This window comes from Mugil cephalus, chromosome 20 (assembly GCF_022458985.1).
Source record: "Mugil cephalus isolate CIBA_MC_2020 chromosome 20, CIBA_Mcephalus_1.1, whole genome shotgun sequence".
In the NCBI taxonomy this organism is placed as follows: domain Eukaryota; kingdom Metazoa; phylum Chordata; class Actinopteri; order Mugiliformes; family Mugilidae; genus Mugil; species Mugil cephalus.
The window spans coordinates 18,570,721-18,589,647 of NC_061789.1; the positions used below are offsets into that span (position 1 = coordinate 18,570,721).

General features: G+C 42.0%; 1 protein-coding gene across 1 annotated transcript; it reads right to left on the bottom strand.

Annotated features, from left to right (window-relative positions):
* Positions 1-3,979: 3,979 nt before the first annotated feature.
* On the bottom strand, positions 3,980-18,473 carry kcnj19a (potassium inwardly rectifying channel subfamily J member 19a). The gene is made up of 3 exons (XM_047572976.1): positions 17,411-18,473; positions 8,449-8,665; positions 3,980-5,029 (listed from the first exon to the last, which is right to left on the bottom strand). Exons 1-3 carry the CDS (start codon positions 18,074-18,076, stop codon positions 4,365-4,367), a joined length of 1,548 nt encoding a protein of 515 aa, XP_047428932.1. The 5' UTR covers positions 18,077-18,473; the 3' UTR covers positions 3,980-4,364.
* Between the last annotated feature and the right edge of the window lie 454 nt (positions 18,474-18,927).

The window sequence follows — 18,927 nt, forward strand, 5'->3', positions numbered from 1 at the left end:
GATTGGCACTGGGATCTTTAACCAGGTGACGTTAGGTGGAGCAATAAGAGGGACGTTCCCAGAGGATGTTTCGCTTCCGAGACGAAGCTCTCATTTCAACACTTTGGTCTAGTCACACGCGCCAGCTTTTAAGAACCAATATTTACCCAGTCCCCAAGCGCAACCCACAGACGAGCGTTACGGTAATATATGCATGGAAAAAATCTATGCATCGGCCATTCATTATCTTCAAATCCTCTCCGAAGTACCTTATTGTAAGGCAGAGAAGTTCAGATTAAGATGCTGCACAGAAAGATGTTATTTGCCGTCTTTCTCCCTAGACTTACTCTCCATAGATAGGGAGGAATAAATCACTGTTGTGGATGAGAAGCCTAATATCTGCAGTTTAGATCAGCGGTCATCTGCACACAGCCATACCCACCGGGACACACATTTTAAATGTTGCATTTGAATATGGTAAATAAGAGCTCTGAAGAATACATTGATCTCCTTACACACACAAAAAAAAACCCTCAGTATGCTTAGCCCCCGTTGCTGCGGCGTAAACGGGCTCCCATGTTGCCGTGGTGACTGTGGCAGGAAGTGACTTGTTTTTGATTGACAGCTGCTGCATCAGTTTGTGTGTCTTCAGATGTGTGTGTGCATGTGTGTGTGCGCCTCAACAAGGTGGCTCAACCAGGCGCGTTTCCTTTTCAGACACCACAAGTGGCCTAATTAGCCATTCATTCACAGTCGGTGCAACACAGCACAAAGAAAATGCTCACTGTGGACTATAAATGTATCAGATGTTCAAATCAAAACAACTGCCTTATCTGATGGTAAACAATGGGAAATGAGTCAGTCACAGACAAAACACTTAACAAATCCTAAAACAGCCATTAAAAATTTAAAATTGGTTAGTTCCATAAAAATACATAAGAAATATTGAGTATTGGGTCATTTTGGTACCAGTGATCCGCTAATGAAGGTTGTGCTTTTTATTAAAAGACATGTTTTTTTGTTGCCGTGCTTCCTGTCTATATAAAGCCCATACCTTTGAAAGAGACAGAAATGTCTAAAACAAAGAACTAAACACTGGACACACCCCTGAAGATACAGATTGTCAGCCAGGAAGGGTTCAGCTGCCTCCAGATAATGTGAGGGTACACAGAAGGCCAGGCCAAGCATTATCTCCAGCATGTACAGTACCTACTGTCAAACATGGTGGAGGCAGCATCATGGTTTGGGGATATATGAGTGCTGCTGGTGTTGGTCATCTCACTGTCTGTGATGCCAAATGTCTGTCTGTGGAACTCAAATATTGTGCCATTCTCCAAACCCAAATGCTCCCTTCTGCACGTGCACTCTTCCGTCGAGGTCCAAACAGGATGTTTCAAGATAATAATACAAGATAATGCCTCACCACACATCCAGGACCAGTAGAACTTGGCTGCAGGGGCACAGTATCTAGGTCTTAGAGTGACCAGATCAATCCACAGACATGAGCCCCATTGGAAATCTGTGGTGGATTATCAAAAGGTCTGTTTCAAAGCACAGTCCAAAGAATTTAGAAGAATTAAAAGTAGTAATTCAGTAGCAGTAAAGTAAAGTAGTAATTCAAGAAGAATGAAAGATTACCCCTCCACAGTGTGAAAGGCTCGTGGGGAACATGCCAGCCAGGATTGAGCTCTACTGCTGCTAATGGCAGGAGAACTAAATATTCATTTGATGATGTGATGGTTTATTTTTTGTTCAGTTTTGAACACATTCTCATACTGACAACGTTGAGAACTGACATATTAAAACTGTCAAGAATTTTGTTGCGTTAGTTTTTCTTGTCAACTAACAAAATAAATAGAATGTGTACTTGTTTGTGTCTGTCTAATGCAGCCACACCGTTTGAAACACAAAAAAAGACTTTTCCACAAATATTTCATGATAAAATTTGAGATAGAGTGAAATCTTAAGGGTGTCCGAAATTTTTTTTAGTAGACTGCTCCAAGCCTTTTCTTGTTATTAAATACTAATGTTTTTTTTTAACCTGTGGAGTCGTCATTGTCAGGGTTGTTGAGTCAAAACACCTCAGATAGGAGTGGACCCTCTAAAACTGCCGAAAATGATGCCAGCAAGAGCCACCTATAGCTAGTTTAAAAAAGCACAGGGGGCGGCAGTGGTGTCAGCACCACAGGGAGAAAGTTTCAAGCAGTGGACTGTGACAGGCCGCCTACTGAGTGGCAACTAGTATTTTGTCAGTGAGTCGGGGGAAAACTATGCAATTTGGTGGTTTGTTCTATTTTTCGTGGCTTACAGAGTCAAACTACACAATTTATTAGTGGTTAGAATGTCTGCAATTAAACAATTCTTCTCATAATGACATTTTTTTTTTCAAAGAGACACTTACCACTCAACCCCGTGTTGAATGGCAGTTTGTTATTTTTCCATCATTTATTTTAGAAAAAAATCATCTTATCTAAATGTCAGCAGATAAACTAATAAACATATTTCCTAAAATGTGGAAATTGTATTCGTATCTTATGTGTTTGCTGTGAGATGTTTCTTTTAACACTCATATATAACTTGAAATTCATCCTAATTTTACAGTTCCAGTAGTAATAGTGCAGTGGTGACTGACATGTAATAGTCTTTTTCATACAATAAGCATAAGTACTTTAACTCAACTGGTTATTCAGTTCATATTCATTAATAGCTTCCTCTACTCAGTATTACAATTACAATATTCTGTTAATTTTTGGTGGTGGTGGTGGTGGGGGGAGGGGGGGGGGGGGGTCTGGTAAATATTATACAGCATGAGAAGCCGTGTGTGGACAAACACACTCACAAGGCAGCATCCAAATTAGAGGAACAGAGATACAAAGCTGTTTAGGCTCCGTGTACACAGAGTGGGTGGCAGAAGCTGTGGTTTCATAATGAGGCAGTGAGGTGTCTGCGAGGGGAACCCTCCCTCCTTCATTGATTTTCCTGTCTTTGTGCTGCGGTGGTAGTGAAGTGAGGGCTGCCAAGTACTCCACATACACAGACCCTGCACCTGCAGCTAAAATGGTAGTTTATTAAGTTTTTGTTTAGACCTGTGGTTTCCCATTTGCTCAGGAGATTGTCCTACACTTTAAACCTCCCGTGTCTACCTGGATAAAAGAGAAAAGTCTCCCACCAAGCGAAGGATGTGCTCGTCCACTCCAACATATATCAGAGAAAAAGCTATTTAATTGATTGTTTTGCTGTGTTTTCGTCCAGCATGAGCCTTGGTGACCACATTCTTCCTCTAGTCACAACAATAGGTGAATAGCTGAATATGATCAGTTTCCATTCTACATAAACACACAGTTCATATTTCTCTCCCAGCAACAGTGTGTCTCATTATCCTCTCTGCCTCTCTCTCAGTTGTACTTAATGCATTAGGAGCTATGGGATTGTTCCTGCATGAAGTATCTCTTGCCAAAGGGACAAAATTGGGGCATTGACAGCAGCTCTAGTAAAACTATTAATACATAGCAGTGCACTGCTGCGTTACTTGTTGGCGTCTGGGAAATATGATTAGCGTTTAAAATTAGGGGTGGGAAAAAATATCGAAATATTTTTCTTCCAAAGCAATATCAATTTTGAATGTCTTAATACTGATTTTCATGTTTTGGGCCGATCATGAATGACTTCAGCAGGTCCAACACCACTTTTTCTGTACAAGTGCAATAAATTGGAAATGGATTTGGGTTAATATTGTTTTTCATCTATCACTGTCATCTGATGTATATATACTGTATGCAATGTGTATTTTAATCTGCATATAAAATTTCTCAGTGGACTGTGAAGAATATTCCCATATCTTAATATCGCAATAATGTATTGTATCGTTAGTATTGTGATACGTATCATATCTTGAAGTCCTTGCCAATACCCACCCCTATTTCAAATACTATTTTAGATGAGTTTATAAATTAGAGGTCAACTATTTTGTGGTGTGGCAACAATAAAAACGCAAAGAAGAGAAAGATCAGACAGCATTTATTATCATCTTAATGTAATTTATATTTCAATAAAACTAAGATGGCCTATTAAATGCGGTGGTGCATACATTAAACAATGGATTTAGTGTATACATGCACAACCCTTGCAGAATGATCAAGTTCACACTGAGCATGAAGTTTGTGTTTTGTTTTGTGGGTACCAAAGCCTGCATGAATGCCTCTGCTATGAAACACAAATTCACAGCAATTCCAGAGTCTGTGTCTCTAGAAAAAAAAAACAAAAAACAAATCAATAACCCGTCAATAGACGATCTGTTTTGTCCCTTTCAAGGTAAAGTACATCTCTGACCCTCTTTCCATGTGTGTCTGTGGTTGGAGGTTGTGTTATCCTGTTGTTGTGGTCTGTCAGCGGTCAGCATTCATCTTCCGTAGCTTTGCTGGCAGGTTATCTTCAAGCCTCCCTCCAGCTGAGAGGAGAGGGCTGTGCATGGGGACCGGAGCCGGGGACAGGGTGGGTGTGAGGCTGTGCTGGTACAGGTCTCCAGTTGACTGGGTCATAGGTTCAAAGCCCACCTTGAGGGACTTGAGCTGCAGCCGGTTCTCTGCCTCTGGGCCGGGCGAGGAGCTGAGGCGCTGCAGCTTCAGAGGGAGGTCTCCCGTGCTACATGCCTTCTCCGAGTGCTGGGAGCTGAGCATTAGCACCTTCCTCTGAAGATCTTCCTTCCCAGATGAACTCATCCTCTGCAGTTTGCTTGGCAGTCGGCCCCCAGTCCCTCCATGCCGGCCTCTTTCCTCTGAAGTGTTGATGCAATCCACAGAAAATACCCGGTCACGCCGGGCGCCGTGGCTCTCAGTCAGTGCGGGGGTGGGGGTGGACAGAGGCGAGGGCAGAGAATTCTTCTCTTCGTGCTCCTTGACACTGTACGGTGGTGTCGGTACCTCGAATGTGCTGTGAAACTGTGAGTAGTCGACCCTGAAAAAGCCTTCCTCCAGAGACATCACAGGCAGGAAACGATGGCCCCATAAAACTTCATCCTCAGTGTATGACGTTCGGGCCTGGCATGTCATACCTAGAAGAGAGTGACAGGGGAGTAATAATTTTACCTTCAAATAGGTTTCCAGTGAAACAATTAGTGACCCTGATAAGGAGGGATGTAAAGGACAGCATCCCGTCCTGTTATCTTTTGTTCTCATCTCTTGTGGAGAACTGCTTTCTGTACAGTTATCTAGTTCGATTTAGTGAAATACTACAGTAAACAAACATGAAAGGATTCCTTCAATGAAAGCAATCACAGAGCTATTATAACCCACTATGATTAATGCTTCATATCTTTGTATTTTCAAAGTGTGCCATCGCTAATGGTCACTGTAATGGACTAGTTATTATAAGAGGTGAAGAACTTCTTAAAGTAGAAATACAAAATTAACTTTTAATTTAACTTTCCTTTCTGGAGTTCCAAGCAGTGCAGTTTAGTTTTCTACGTTTTCGTCTGTTAATGTAGATGAATGGTGACCCATGCATGTTATCAGCATGGCTTGTGTTGGCTGTGATAATTGCCAGTTTAGACCTGATCGCCTCTATTTAGCAGTCACCCAGCACCACATTTTCACATCAATACATCAATGGCAAGACCAAAGGGGCCTGCCCTTACATGTCTTTATTGTGACTCATGGCGTTGATTGAAAGTAGTTCTCTTCTCTTTAGGAAGAACCCTCATCTCCTTGCAAACTGACATTGTGCTCTTCAGGCTCTTTTTGTTTGTGGGTATAATTTAAGGATGAGAAGCAATGCAAAGATTTTCTGGTAACGATGGCGCCTGTGTGTCTGCTAGGATTAGAACAGCTTGCTAGCAGGTCAATATTGTTTTCTTCCATTTGACCTGAGCTCTTGTAAAATAATTTTCTTGACATTTGGATGGTTGTTATAGTTCTTCACGATCAATAAGCACTTAGTCTTGTTTTCTGATCCAGTGGCTCTGCCACAAACTGAGGTTTTGTGTTAAACACTCAAGTTAGCAGAGGAGTAGGAGTCTGATCCCGTCCCTCTGAGGAATGATATGCGCACTGTTATGTCATAGCCTGACGCTATTCCAGGCTCACTCATTTTCATCCACAGAAAATCCGTCAGCAGTCCTACATGTACACAACGGTCATTTTCATTCTCAATTAGCTCAGAGGCTTGCTTAATGAGAGCGATGAGTTCGGGATTATTTTCCAGCTGAGAATGGCGATATTTCTGCTGACTGCAGATGCATAAGACAGAAGTAACACCAGTGCTGTTGAAGCTTGTGGGTTTTAAAACCTGACAGGCATGCCAGTTTAGTTTCATTATCAGACACCATATGGGTATTCAAACAGCTGGTTAATGTTTCCTGCTTTTAGCATAAAAATAAATGCCCTCAACCCAACTATAAGAAACACTTGGCAGGCAGCGAGCAGGGAGTCCCTGAAGAAAACTTTATGTAAAATTCCTGGCAGTGGCCTTCACTGGCACTATTTACAAAGTGCATTATGGTTTTCTCTGACACTCTATTTTAATCTGATCACTGTTTTTCAGTGAGAAACTTAATAATAATGTGCTTATGTAAAGGAGTGTGTCATCTGCATGTTAGTGTAACCTGTAGATGTCAATATGCCCGAGCAAAAGGGAATAAAAGGAATCATTTCATGTCATGCTGACCATCCAGTCCTTACAAGGGTTTATACAATGATATCATCTGTTCATACATTCTGGTTTGTTTGGTTGTCTTGGTTCCTGGGAATTGAGACCGGCCCCAGAACTTTGTACTAACCCCAAAGATATTCAATCTGGTCAGTGTCTCTACACCTCACACGGACACCTCACTCTGTGTGTCCATATTAGTTTGTTTGTGTTGAGCACATTTGATCTCCTCTGGGCTTCAGGTAGGTTTTGCATGAATCTATGTTGGATTAGGTACCTAATAGGGCTGGGTGGTGTGACCGAAAATGTTTATCACACTTTTGTAACAAAATTCTGATGGTATCACAGTATTTTTTTTCCATCTATAATCATGTGTTCACAACATTTTCTAGTGGATGAGAGAGGAATTAATGCAGTAGATTGGACTATTGCAATATGATGATGAGTAAATATTGTAGACTAATACCACACTAGTAGTGAAACAGGTTTGCATGTCCCTGTGTTAGCACTGCCTACTGATGTGGAAATCTGGGGATATTTGCAGCTCAGAGATAATAATAAAAATAAAAAGAGTTAAATGTTATCTAGATGAAATAAAGAAACATGGACAATTCCAACTTCATTAAATTTAACATATTAATTCATATTTAAACATATTTAAACTGCTATGTCTGTGATGTCAATAGCCATAATAAATGTAGTCTGTGCGCAACATGTCTTTTCTCATTCATAAAGCTAAAATTGGGGACAGCTAAAGCTGTTTTTTTTTTGTTGTTGTTTGTTTGAATTGTTTTTTTTTTTTTTTACTAAGAATGTAAAGTCAATGAACTGACTGTTGCAGTTTGTATGTCACATTACTGACAATTTGTATGTCACATTACTGACACTTGAAAATAATGCCCTGAAGACGTTAGCAGGAGCTGACGAGTATAGAACCTGCCTGGTCATCAGCAGCTGGATGTGCAGGGAAAGCTGCTAATGTGTTTGGGTTAATGGGATGTGTGTTAGTGTGAGGATGATGGGATATAGTGGACCACTGAAGGTGACAATGCCAGGGCTTCCCTCCTCTACTCCTCATCTCTGAGTGCCACAGCACTGCGACACTAAACTTCTGGCAGCACCCTGATTTAATGGTATTATCAACAGACCACAGACCGTGCTGCCTGCCTGCCTCTCCGCTTCCCTGCTGATCCCTCCCTCCTGCTCTAAGCCTATTCAGCTCTCTGGTTTCTCCTACAACAGCAGCGGAGTAAGGGTTATGGGGGATGGATAGAAGCAGAGCTGAAAAGAAAAGAGTGAAATGGATTTATTTGTATTGGACTTCAGGGAAGAATCATCCTGTTAAAAATGCAACAGAGAGAACAGTGCCGTCACTGAGAGTACTCCAGCATGGCTGCTTGTAGTTTACAGTTACCTCTGCTCTGAGCCGTCATCTGGAAATTGAGAGTGGAACTTCTACTAAAACCCAGCTCATTCATCAAAGTGACACACGCATCTATGGCCACAGGCTTTTATTATGCATAGAGTGAGCATAAACCGATTCTACAGTAATAAAATATTCCTCATAATTCAATCAGGATGTCACTCTCGTGTGTTGTTCACATTCTCACTTTTTCCAGCCACTGCATTCTTCAAATGTGCAAAATTGGAAAGGTGTGGAAATTAGATTCTACAATATGATTATCTATTAAACAGAAATGCTATGCGGGTCAATATTAATAAAGGAATTTACATTTAGATTGGGAGTAAGAAAAGTGAGTAGAAGAAGCAATGAGAATGGGACAGGGTACAAAAAGCTGAAAGAGGTGACCGGAAAAGGTTCCTCACCAGTGGTCTCCACGATTCCCTCAAGGATAACGACAATTTCAAACTGTTCGTTCATGAGAGAGCGCTGGGACAGGTCAAAAAAGGGGCTCTTGGGATTAATTTCATGGCAAATGGTGAGAGGGGACACCAGGAAGAGCTGGTCAGCACCCGTCCCAAAACCAACATCCAGCTCGCACTGGTCCAGAGGCAGGAACTCGCCCTCAGGAGTCTGACGAGACTGGAAGATAAGAGCAAGAAAGATGTGGACAGAGAAATAATGGGGAGCGAAGAGAAAGAAAATACAGAAGAAGGAAAAGACAGGAAAGAGAAGATTAGATGCAAGTCATCGCATAGCAGGGTGAGAAGAAGAAAGTCAGTTCACTTGGTTCTTGGGTCAAGATCGATATATGTAAGTAGTCGCAACAAAAAGTAAGTATGACAAAAAAATGACACCAACTGATTGTAAATGTTATTGTTACTGATGTGTCTGTGAAGGCAGCATTTTTCTATTGTGATTGGAGAGTACAGTTTCCAACTCTGTTTGGGGACAGTTATCTACAGAAAATCAGGATGCCTATAATTCCCAGGTGTGAACAAGGCCTTAATTACATGACACCACTGTTGCAGTCTGAAGGCGTGTTTCTCTGAGCCTGCTGAAAACGTAACGGACGATGTTTTCTTACTCCCTCTCCTCCCTCTCAATTATCTATTGGTGTCTTATTTGCTGTGGCCACAGACTTTACGCTTCACATTGATTTCTGTAAGAAGTTGCAGGCGGACGTACGAGACAGCCATGTTTGGACAGGGCATGCCCACAGAGTGTTAACTGGTGCGGAAGCATTTAATTGCAGAACAAGGTCCTCCTGAATATATTTTCTCCTCTCCTGCCTTGTTCTGCCTAATCGGTCTGTTCACCCTTTCTCCCCCCATTTTTTTCAATTAGCAGTGTGTCTAACTTTTTTTTTTTTAATGCTTTTGAATTTTTCCAGATGCTTTAATATATTAGTAATGTGAAATATTTCAATAGCCGGTCAGTTGAGGACAGTATTTCTAATAACAATCTGGCCTTCAAAGGTTAAAATTATCTTTGCAAAACATTGCATTTAAATAATACTTAAAAATTACATCACAGCTTGGGACATTTTCAACAATTAACAAAGATCACTGAAAAGTTGAGTTGACCCTATAATGCTTACTATCAAACCTTTTTCTCCACTTTTTCTTCATAGTTTTACCTCCAACCAATTATTTGGATGTGTCATACCAGTCACCCACCCACGCATGTAATACTCCTCCACCACTACAGCTTCATAATCACCTCCCACACAGACATACAATACACAGTTTCACCCCCTACTCTACAACATCTTCTGCTGTTCCTAGATCTCTTTTTGGTTGTTGTTGTTGTAAATCCTAAAATAATCAACACATGATTCTCACAAAGACATTTACTTCTTCCTCCTCTTCTGCATGGCCCAAAACTGTGGGCCAATTCTATCATTGAAAGGTCACTGACAGTATTTATATCAGTTTGATATTAATCAGCAATCAATGCATCCTGCTGTCTTATCTTATCTTATCTTATCTTATCTTATCTTATCTTATCTTATCTTATCTTATCTTATCTTAACCTGTGTTATGCATGTCCTACTCAGGACAAACACTGCTTACAGTGAATTACAGTGAATTACAGTGTTGTGTTTTGTTTTATAATGGAGCAGTGGGGGCAAATTAGAGACTGCATAAAAGAAGTGGCCTCTCTCTGGAAACGGTGAAGTGCCTTAAATCTCTATTATTTCTAATGGCTAACAGTGGGCGACGCTGCTTGTTGGTTTCCCAATTGGTTTATGGTCTCAATCAGTAGTTTTATTATGGCCCCATGTGGACAGGATGTGGTTAAGGGCACGGTTTCCCTGTGATTGTCTACCATATGGACATGAATTGTGACTCAGTCAGATCCACCCCTCACTCAAGCTCCTGGCCTGGCCTTTAAAGAACAATTTGGTTCACACATTTGAAATGTTAATATTATTGCTTCAGTTTTTACAACAATTAGCTTGGGGGAAACAAGGATAAAAACAAAATCAGGATTAATTCATGGGGCTGAATGTCACTCAGCATTAACACACTGCTGTGAAGCCTCTGCTTATTAACGTAAATGAACGCCTGTCAGCATAAAACAAGTATTATGACATTTCAAACTGCAGTGTTTGAAATGGTCAACACATGGTTACATCTCTCAGAGTGGTCGTTTGGGTTTCACTTTACATTTCTCCTCTCTGTCTCATTCTTGGCCCAGGCCTGTTCTTTAATGCAACAACTAGTCTAATTTCGCCCTGACCTCCCTGTGATATTGCCTCATAGTTCCTCCCTCCAAGACACAAACTGTGAATGGAGTGTGAGTAAACAGCCTTTGCATTGCCAGAAAACACTGCATTCTATTTCTGTCTCATCTGAATATCAATGAGGTGCTCTTCTGGATTCATGCTGGAGAACGACTTCTATGTCGGGGGGTTATTGTTCTCTTGTCGGGTAGCTAAATGCTTTCTGGCATTGTTCCTCCATGAGGGTTATCTCATGCTAGCTTAGGGAAATTGTACTTTTCACTCTCTGTCTTGGTCTCTTAGTATTAAAAAGATGGATGACTGTATGCAAACATGGACAGGCAAAGCTCCTCGCTCAGGCCCTGCTGGCGTTCTGTTATACTCCTTACTGCACAAAGATTCAGAGAGAGCTGATCTTTTCTACTTTTTTCTCTTTTCATTAAATCTGGCATCCAGTTCCAAGCAGTAAACAGACTTTTCTCCCCGAGGTGTGACATGTGCAGTGTTTTGGAGGGATGGTAGAGCAGACTATATGAGGACACTGAGGAAACTCTTTTCTATTTAAAATGTTACCCATCACATGGAATTGTTGGCCAACCTTTTCAACCTCTCTGCTTGTCTTTATCATTAGTGTGTTTTTTGTGCTCACAAAAGCAAGTTCAGTGGTGTGAATGACACTCATGGATGAAGGCAGGTGATAAATAAAATTGATTCAAACTAAAGTGTCCTGATCTTCCTACTCAACTCCACTCCATGCTCCGCCAGGCCCTCATCAATCAGTGGCTTGAGCAGAGAGGGGGGTGGAGGAGCTTGTAGGCAATCAAATCGACTGATAAGCCAGCCGAATCGTGCAGGCTTTCACACGGCCAGATGCCCTCAGCCTCAGCACATAGAAAGAGTGGGCCAGTCTAACATTTCATCCAATCCAGCAGAGACCTTCTGAGATGAATGGGCGATATTAAATCACAAGTTAAATGAATTGGGCAAACTGACCCGGGACAGAGTGCACTGTTTTCTTCCTCTCTCAGAAGTCATGTGAACAAATATGGACCAAGAGCACGTCCCCAGTGAATGGGATATATCTGATGTTGTCTGTATGCCGTGCACTACCATTTTCAGATTGGTTTTGTAAAGGTCTTTGTCCACAGTGAAATGTCAAAACCATAAGAATGACTGCATGTCAGCGTATTACAGCAAACGTCTGGTGAGAGTAAGGCGGGAAGTGGAGGTCAGGGTGGAGGGAGGGGTCAAGCTTGTGCTAGTTTTTGTGCTCCATAGCAACAGTTCATTTTACTTAAATTTCCCTGTGAGTCATAACTCAGTTATACTCTATTGTAAAAAAGTCATCCACTAAATTAAATCTGAAAACCATCTCTCCATCATTGCTCCGTCGTCAGTTGATGTTTTCAGAGCTAAAAAGAAGCTTTTCTGACACTCCCTCACTCAAGTGGATAAATCCTCAAAATGTCGGTCTCACTGATATAATGGCACCTCTGCTGGGATCAACTTCGCCATGGAGTCTCCGCATAATCACTCACTTTTAATACTGTATGATTATAGCTGATCACAGCACTAGTGTTGTATGACACAAATCTGAATTGCCAAAATAGTCTTTTTAACAGATAGAGCAAGCAACCCTTTATTGATTGTTCAGTTTTTGTTCAGCCACGCAAAAAAACACAAAATGATAGATAGTGAATTAACAGACAGTTCGTACGGTCCAATAACATATGATGGCTTAGGCTCTATCCGAATTTAAAATTGGACACTCGTAGATGCTGGTTGAAAAACTGATTCCAATATTGTGCTTTATATGCCTGTTCTGGTTTATACCTTTGATGATTTCTTTTCTATGTGGCTGTGACATTGGCAGAACTGGGCAGAAAAGTGCCACAATGTTCTTGGACAAAACTGCGTTTTCTTCTGACCGTGCTGCCTCTGGAAAATATAATAACCAGGCTCACACATTATAATGGTCTGGACACATTGTGCTCATTGATAAATAATAATGCTGTATTTTGTAAGTCCTTGTGTATTGTTGAGTGTGGAAACGACAAGCTATCTTATACACCTCTGTAGAGTGAATTACTCCAGTATAGAATACAAAGAAGAGAAGCAGTGAGCAGTTCACAGCATTAAGGTTTCCTGGCTCTGGGGCTAGCTAATCAATTACTATGGACTGATTCAAGGCCTTTTTCCAGTCATCCACAACCTCATGTCATAGCTGAATCTCTTCTTATTAGAAAAAAAAATGGAGATCAATTCTAGTTGTAGTGACTGTGAAACCCACCACACAATCCTCAGAGGAGATGCACTACCAAGATGAATTCAGTCTCTTGTACATTTCTGAAATAGAAAGCACCGCTCATACAAAGAAGAATCTGCTGACAATTCATTTTGTGTCACTTCTATCTTACTACAAGCATCTCCCCAGCCCTTCCACCACTTTCAATCAATTCCATCACTTGCTCCCCCTCCTTCCAGTTATACCACAGTCATATTTTCAGCCAGGATATTCCACCAGGATGTCCTCTCAGGATGTCATGGATGCCCCGCAAAGCTGCATTTCATCTGCCTTTGGCGGCATGACAGCCTCCATTGGCCTGTTTCTCTTTCTGCAGCCTCCAGTCATCCATTAATCACCCACAACCTTACAGTACAGCGGAGCTCTGCTACACGCTCTGTAAACACAGCAGCGTCAACAAGTGGTTTCCACTATGTACAGTTTTTTTTCCCACTAAATTTATCCACAAAAAGAAGCCAGAAGAACATTTAAAGTATGATTTACCACAGGAAACATTCATGTTCAGCTGACAGTTGAAAAAAAACACACAAGTGCAGCAAAAAAAAGCAACAAATCCTCACATCAAAGTAATTAAAAGTATAGATATTTGACACTTTCGCCAAATGGTTCCTTGATTACATAGTAAACATGTCTAAAGACTCGTATGCTAGACTCTGAGCTTCTCTACACATCCTGATTACAGCGCCACCTGACTACGACTGTTCTACCGCTCTCACAGTGCGTGCTTTCATTCAGACGACACGGTAGGAACGCGCATCCACAAAGTTTTGTCGTGAAAATGCTGACTGTCTCAGCATTGAACAGCCTAACCTTGAGGCTGCTTATATGGGCTGTGTGATCTGAGCGTAAGGGGAAAACTCAAAACTCTGCATCTAGATGTGGGCAGATGGCCAGGGGCCCACTTCAAACCAAAGGTCAGCAGGCATTGCAGTAGGAGTGCTGAAGAAACTTTTATCTTACATGCTGCTGCGCTCCTGTCTGCAAAACTCTCACATCACGCATGCTGAACTACTGGTGGTCACTTTGGCTGGCATACCGAGCGATGACAGGCTTTTGACTCGACAAATGATGTTTGCCTTTAGTTATGACAAAGCTTGTTTAAAACTAAAAAGTACTTGGATACTATAATTTCTTCTCCAACTACCTTTTACACACACATGCTACATTTCAGTTCCATCACACATCCTTTTTTTATTGCGTCTTAGTGTCTCACTGAAGACGCAAGGGCAGAGGAGCAGTGAGTTGTCTGGTGATGGCGTTCCAGCTGGATCATCTGGCAGTCAGTTTGAATTTTAGAGTTCTGTTGCAGCTTTTGTTAGAGCTCAGATTTTCCTGTACACTCACCAGGGCACTGTTTGGACACTGGGATCACTTGAGTCAGTGTGTTACCAGCAGCACCCAGACCACATATTGGCAGTGACACCTGTTAAGTATCCACTAATTACTGCCATCTGCATTGTTTTTATTTCATCATTGAATAATCCTGTATATTTTCATCGTATTTTATAATGTTTTGCAGAAATATTCATTCATCACTCCCAAAAGTTTTAGACATGGACTATTAGTATGTATCGTGAATTATATAGACATACAGATACACAGTACACTAGATAAATCAGAGGACCAATAAATAGGACCAGTGATTTATTTATTTGTTTACACTTTGGTATAAAAGCCCTCATTTATGGCTCCGCAGAGATTCCTAAGAGCAGAAATAGGAACTTTTGGACGACCTTCAAGATGGAGCAGAGGATTGGTTTCTGGGTCAATCAAGAAGCAAAGAGCTACAATATGTAATAAAGAAATGGTGATGCACTATTGGGCTCTAAGACACGAAAAGTAATAATAAAATAAACATGTCAAGACAATCTGTGAACAGCTCATCGTGTTACTGAGGCAATCAAGGCTTAATATGATGAGTTTCAGTTTAGAAAGTTGATGGTATCTTTTCAGAGGCACAGATGTCATGGGTTGGCTACACCGATCCCCCCCTTTCTGCACCCGAAGCTTCAGCACTCCTGTCTAAAAAGGTTAATGCACACTGGAGTCCCAGTGGAAGGACTAGACCGCGTTCGTGGTTACACTTGGTTACAATTTATTTGCTGGGATTTTGCAGCTTGCGGTTCAAATCTAACACATTTACAGAAAAGGTTTCAGAGAATAATGTGCCATTTTCATATTTTGGGTCAAAGAACTGTTTTGATTTGTGGAAGAGTTTGCATTTAGTTTGCATTAGATGCAGCTCGATGAACACACTCCTTCTTTCACGCACACTCTTTTTATACAAGTTAAAATGACTCCTCTGCTGAGTATTTAATGATGAGGCATGACTTAAAGGAGGCTGCAGTTCAACAGCACCACCAACATTCCTACAGAGGGACTACACTAGGAGCTTAAAATACCACTTCTTTTTATCTAAACATTTAGTATAATGTATAAGATTTAAAGAACAGCCAATACAAAGGCCTTTGTTTGTGTAATAACTCTCCTGGTTTTAGTTTTTTTTTTTGGTGTGTTCTGTTCTCTGGCTGAGTGGCTGCAAATATCCTGTCTCTGAGAGAGAGTCTTTGAAGCGAGAGAATAAGGTTAGACCACAAAGCCCTGGAGCGAAAAAGAAAAAAAAAATACTAAGGAGCACACAGTGGATGCTTTATTTATTGTATATCACAGAGAGAGGGAGAGTAGAGGTGATGAAGGGTTGGCAGAGAGGTCTTGGAATTTATACTGATTGCATTTGTTGCAGTCCAGAGGGAAAGGCAAAAGGATTGTAGGTCTACTGTATATATATAAAAAAGCTTTACATTATTTTGTGATGCCACGTCGACTCTTCTGTTCTTTACAGCGGCTTTGCTGATCGGAACACAAACCTACCTACGTCTCTGGGCGGCTGATTTAGAATCTGTTTTAACTCACTGAACTGTTGATCACTGACATCCACTGTGGTGGTAAACTATGATTCACTGGCGGAGAGAGTCCTACTGAGATGCTGAGAGCTTCCTGATCAGTCTTACAGAACAGAACAAGGGAAATCATGGTGCACATGTGTGATTGTAATACGTGCCTTTGGGGCTGTTCACTTGTAACTGTGAACTAGCTCGGTCCTCCCTGCCTCCCCCTCCGCCTGCATGCATCATTAAGCTGACCAACACTGTGCTCGGTGTGGCTATGCGGAGGAGAACACAGACATAAACAAGCTCCAAGCACCTCGCTAATGCTGTTTGTCTTCTTTATGGCCCATTTTGCACACCGAACATGGATGTGGCTGAAAGGAGCTCTATTACGATAATTAAAAGAGAAGCCAGTCGACCAGGCTACTGTTTGTTGTAATTTTCTGCATTGTTGCTGCATTGAGCTTCATTAGCTGTGTTCACCTAAAATCTGCTGAGCTCTTTGTGAGTGGATTGCCGATACGGCACCTTCGTGAGGATTCAAACCCGCAACACTACCCGCATCAGTACCAGTGGGTAGGCAGATTTTTTTTTCAGCTGTATTCAAACACTGAAATGCTTTGTAGCACACTTTATCTCTCGGGGAGGGGGAAAAATAAAACAATAAAAACACACCCTAAAGTATGGAGAGAAAGTAATGTATTTCTTTATAGTTATGGTCACCATAAATAGCTTTTATGCCTCCGCGCTCTCTCCCAGGAGTGTTGTTTAACTGACTCTTGTGACCTGTGGTAGTGCGTGAAGCTCCCTCTCACTACTGATTCACTGAACCTAACTTTTTCTCCTATCCATTTACTGACTCTCGCCTATCTGTCCAGGTGCCACCAGCTGAAGAGGAGTGTTGACTTCCAGACTAAAGCGAACCTTCCAAAGACCAACAAAGCCTTCACTCTTTCACCTCAGTGGTGTTGAGATGCATGTACCTGGCTGCCCCTCAGCCTGACCATCCAGCAGACGAAGGATTATGGTAATGCCACCTTAAGCCTGCTTTGTTTAACAAGGCGTATGTGTGTAGTGGGACTTGCTCACAATGAAGCTTTGTATAAAAAATGTTAATTTTAACCTCTGATATGCAATTTGCAGCTGCTCCATTTCCCTGTGGGCTCAAATGAGCGAGTAAAGTGAAAAAAAGATTTAGATGTAAGCAGGAGCGCTGTCAGTTTTTTTTTGTTTTGTTTTTTACTTACTTATACAATTTCCATAGATCCACATCATGCCATATTTCAAAGAAAGTGTCCAGGCTGCTGAGGTAACAGTTAGTCCAGATCCAGAGCACCAGTATGGAGTCTTGAGTTAGAATATGTTTGCTTTATTTGTGAAAGAAGTGTGATTTGTGTACACCATGTGCTCAATCCAAACTCCCACACTTCAGGTTTTTTACTTGCTGTTGTCAGAGAGCGCCTTACCTTTATGAGCTTGCACCTGATCTGCGCGGACACCATGTGGCTGTTCCGCAGGTTGCCCACGCGGAACATGAGACACAGTTTGCCGTCTCGCTGGGAAATCACTGCGTCCTGGCTGAACATGAGCGTCTCTGCGCGTTTCTTGGGCTGGGACATTTTTATGAACATGCAGCCGATGAGGAAAGCGTCCACTATGGAGCCCAGCAGCGACTGGAACAAGAAGAGGATGATGCCCTCTGGGCACTTCTCTGTAATGTACCGGTAGCCGTAGCCGATCGTGGCTTCAGTCTCGATGAAGAAGAGAAAGGCTGAGGGGAAGTTGTAAACATTGGCCACGCACGGGGTGTAGGTCGAGTCGTGGCCGTGATTTAGATCTCCCCTGATGTAAGCAATGATCCACCACATCGATGCCATGACCAGCCATGCGATGGTGTACGTTAGGATGAAGATGAGTAGGTTCCATCGCCACTTTAGATCTACCAAAGTGGTGAACAAGTCAGAGAGGTACCTGCTGGTCTCTCCGCCGAGGTTTCCGTGTTGCACATTGCAGCGACCGTTCTTCTCCACGAAGCGTTGGCGTTTCTTCTTGACCGGAGCAGAAAAAGTGGTAGCCCGGTTTGTGTTAACCACCTGGTAGTCTTCGCCAAATTTTCTACGAAGTGCCGCCATTTCAGCTCTGCTGAAGCAAAAGAGAAAACTTGCAGCTTAATCCATGTTTTCGTTAGTTTGAGCCTCCAAAACACGGGTTATCTGCAGTGCGTAAAATGCGCCATGACCACTTTAGCGCGCACAGTAAAATCTATAAATAAAATAAAAATTAAGAAAAAATCGCGCGTATTTTAGTGCTGCCGTGGATCCACAGTGCTTAAGAGGCCCAGCTGTTAAACTTTTATTTGAAAATGTCCACAGTTCTTCCAGTTATTTGACATGACTCCAGAGAATCGGCGACTGTAGCTGTGCGCTCTGCTCAGCCGCCACTCACTGACTGGCGAGCTGCTCTCCAATGGAACGAACTACGAAGAGCTGACTACCATTCAGGGCTTTTGGTGGACCATAGAGCAGGAAGAGGGAAGAGTCAGTGTGTGAGACAGGGATGGATGAGAAGAGGGGGAGGGAAGGGGCAGGGAGAGAGGAGGAGAGAGTTACACAAGACAGCGTTCGTGTGTCAGACTGAGGTGAGCATTGACTCTTTACATAGTTCATTCTGCCAATTAAACACACGCGGGGCTTAATTGGTATATCAGTCAGTGAGTGAATACATTTTTTCTTAAGGAGTGCTTACATTGCCTTTATATTGTAGTTGTAATTTTCTTTTATTATTAACAGCACAGGGAATCACAGAAGGAAAGAAAGCGATGAAACTGGAGGATCTCTGTGCTTTCAAGTCAGACTGTGCCACCTACTGGAGGGACAAACACTGTGCAGACCTGATCAAATGTGTTGGGGCAACATGAGGTGCGGACAAAGCTGCAGCTACACATTTTGCTTCTTTTAACCTATACCAAAAGAAGTCACAACTT

Coding starts and splice junctions, on each gene's coding strand:
- kcnj19a (XM_047572976.1), bottom strand. CDS start 18,076: ATGGCGGCACTTCGTAGAAAATTTGGCGAAGACTACCAGGTGGTTAAC. Junction 8,666..17,410: donor TCAGGTGCAAGCTCATAAAG/GTAAGGCGCTCT, acceptor CTTATCTTCCAG/TCTCGTCAGACTCCTGAGGG. Junction 5,030..8,448: donor GGGAATCGTGGAGACCACTG/GTGAGGAACCTT, acceptor ACTCTCTTCTAG/GTATGACATGCCAGGCCCGA.